Source organism: Macadamia integrifolia, unplaced genomic scaffold (genome assembly GCF_013358625.1).
Source record: "Macadamia integrifolia cultivar HAES 741 unplaced genomic scaffold, SCU_Mint_v3 scaffold1248, whole genome shotgun sequence".
In the NCBI taxonomy this organism is placed as follows: Eukaryota; Viridiplantae; Streptophyta; class Magnoliopsida; order Proteales; family Proteaceae; genus Macadamia; species Macadamia integrifolia.
The window spans coordinates 166,594-169,110 of NW_024868130.1; the positions used below are offsets into that span (position 1 = coordinate 166,594).

Sequence of the window (2,517 nt, forward strand, 5' to 3'; positions counted from 1 at the left end):
GGGGGGTTGGTTGCAGGCACATTTGCCAGTATGACTTACTAGCAATTCGATAATTCAAATTCAATCACCAAATAGTATACTAACGTTCCAACGTCAAATTACCGACCAAATTTTTGGAAAAGGGAAGAGTCGCACAAGTTACTGCAATGATGGCACAGGGGAATTTTTTTTTTTTGGTGGGGGGGGAGTTGCAGACACATTGCCCGTATGACTTACCAGCAATTCGATAATTCAAATTCAATCACCAAATAGCTCTCTCCTACACGCCCCATTGACGGTTGCCTATGAACCACATGGAGCTGTGATCCATCCACCAGATGCAATCATTGGATGGCTAGAGCACCCTCTGGATGGTCTGCATTTCAAATTTTGTTGCCTACCTGAACCCTATAACCCACCAGATAATGGATTCTTTTTCATCCACTTTTACACGTCAAATAAGCATGTAGATTGTAGGAGCTGATATGGCAACTCTTCAGTAGTTGGTTTGATAATGGACCAAGTGAATTAGCCACCTCTCAGGTTTAGAATTCAAACTCTATCCTATGACCCACCATGTGTAAAATCTTCTCCCAAACCATCAAATCTTGACCACGGTTATTTTTCATTTGATGAAATGCTTTTGGACTAAAACTACCACATGAATCAAGGTGCTGTATAAAATTTGGCCATAAAACTCAGCATCCAACTAGCTGCCATGTGGCAGATATTAGGACCGTCTCGACAAGCTTATCAATACAGGGGCCATCAAAGTGAAAATAGGACCCCCTGCCCCTAAAAACGAAAAGTAGAAGAATCCAACAAGGGGAACAGCTTACAGAATATAAATATTCAACAGCTCTCTCTGGGTTGTTGAAAGCAGCACGCAAAGCACGCACAACAGTGTCTCTGTCCCAACTTCCTCCACCCATATCAAGAATTTGCTGAATGGTTTCTTCAAAATTGCGGCCTGCAACAAGATTTGACGCTGCTTGACCATAGACATCTGCTTCTGTACTGCTTAAACAATACACAAAATATTAAAAAGAAAAAAACCTGTAAGAAATATGGAATATTTCTTTATTTCAGATGAAGATAGTTTAACTGAAAGCAGAAAGAGCATAGCCCAATGACAGAGGTTAGGCAGTGTAATAGACATTCAGTAAAAGTAAAGATAAATAAGACATAAGCATGAATCAAGCCATATGAATATTGCTGGTTACCACATTACGGAGGGACCACGATTTTCAAATCAACACATTTTTTTTAAATCATTCTGTTGGATATATATAATGAATAAACTGCTAGATATTTTTTTTCTATTAAGAAAAAATAAAAAATAAAAGATCACAACCCTATCAAAGCAAAATGGTTTCCATGTGACCTGTTGGTCATTCTGACCATTGGATAGGTAGCGAAGTCCCAAGACCAGGCCATGTCAAATTTAGAGCTCTATCTCTACCACAAGTATAGGACTTTTCACCTCCTCATTTTCTGTGGCCCCTTTCTTCAGATAGATTTGACAGTTGCAACAAATATTCTTAACGTGGCAATTTCAGATTGGGCAGAAAATCAACCTGTAATATGGTGCATGGACAATATATCCGTAGAGTTCAGATCCAAGCCGATGCTATGGCCCAAGACACCACCATTACCAATTGGAGTGTCCTCTTACCACAGTATCAGGTGGATCTACTGACATCCCTGGCACAGGAGCAAAGGGACAATACCTTGGGCCAGTACACACAAGTCTTAATCAGTGTCCACAAAGGTTCGGGACAGTAGACACTGCCATGTAAGAGGAAAAGGGGCCCAAAACATTATTTATCTTTTTTTTAAATTCTTGGTGGGATGCATGAACCCTGCCTATTATAAATATGCCCGGTTCTAGTATTCCCAACCCCATACCCATTGCAAGGGCACATAATCTGAGACTTAATAGTTCAGGTAGCAATGACCTGCTGGATTATTAACCTGGGTTTTTACGTGCTGGATTATTAACCTAATAGACATTAATTGTCTTAATCTTGATGAGAACCTGGATCCAAAATAAGTCAGGCCAACCCAATGACCTATCTCACTAGGTCAATATCTCACAACTAATACCACTAAATCCATAGCAGAAATTTCAGCAAACAAATATACTCACGAAGCAGTAACAGTAGTAGCCGAAGCAGCCGCAGGAATTGGTGCAGGAGCAGCCGCAGGAATTGGTGCAGGAGCAGCCGCAGGAATTGGCGCAGGAGCGGCTGGTGGACTGCAATATGTAGTAGCAACAAATAAAAGTGACATTAGATATAAATACCCAGACCAAGCATAACAGAGAAACAGAAACATGTGAAACTCACGGAACCGAGGTTGGAGCAGGTGGTTGAGGTGTTGACACTCGAGCAGAAGTAGGGGGGGCAGATCCAGCCGAAGGGGCCTGAAAGTGGAAGTAGCCTGTTAGGAAGATTCCAAACACTCTAAATATGAAACATCAGAATTCAAGCATAGTAATTGTTCAATCAATTGGCTATGCAACCCCCCCCCCCCAAA

General features: G+C 41.3%; 1 protein-coding gene across 1 annotated transcript in view; it reads right to left on the minus strand.

Annotated features, from left to right (window-relative positions):
- Positions 1 to 2,151, minus strand: part of LOC122063193 (ubiquitin receptor RAD23c-like) — a gene marked incomplete at its 5' end in the record, with an annotated part of 5,189 nt that extends 3,038 nt beyond the window's left edge. The window contains 2 exon segments of the mRNA XM_042626911.1: positions 819 to 996; positions 2,129 to 2,151. Coding sequence (XP_042482845.1) covers positions 819 to 996; positions 2,129 to 2,151 — 201 coding nt within the window.
- Positions 2,152 to 2,517: the final 366 nt, after the last annotated feature.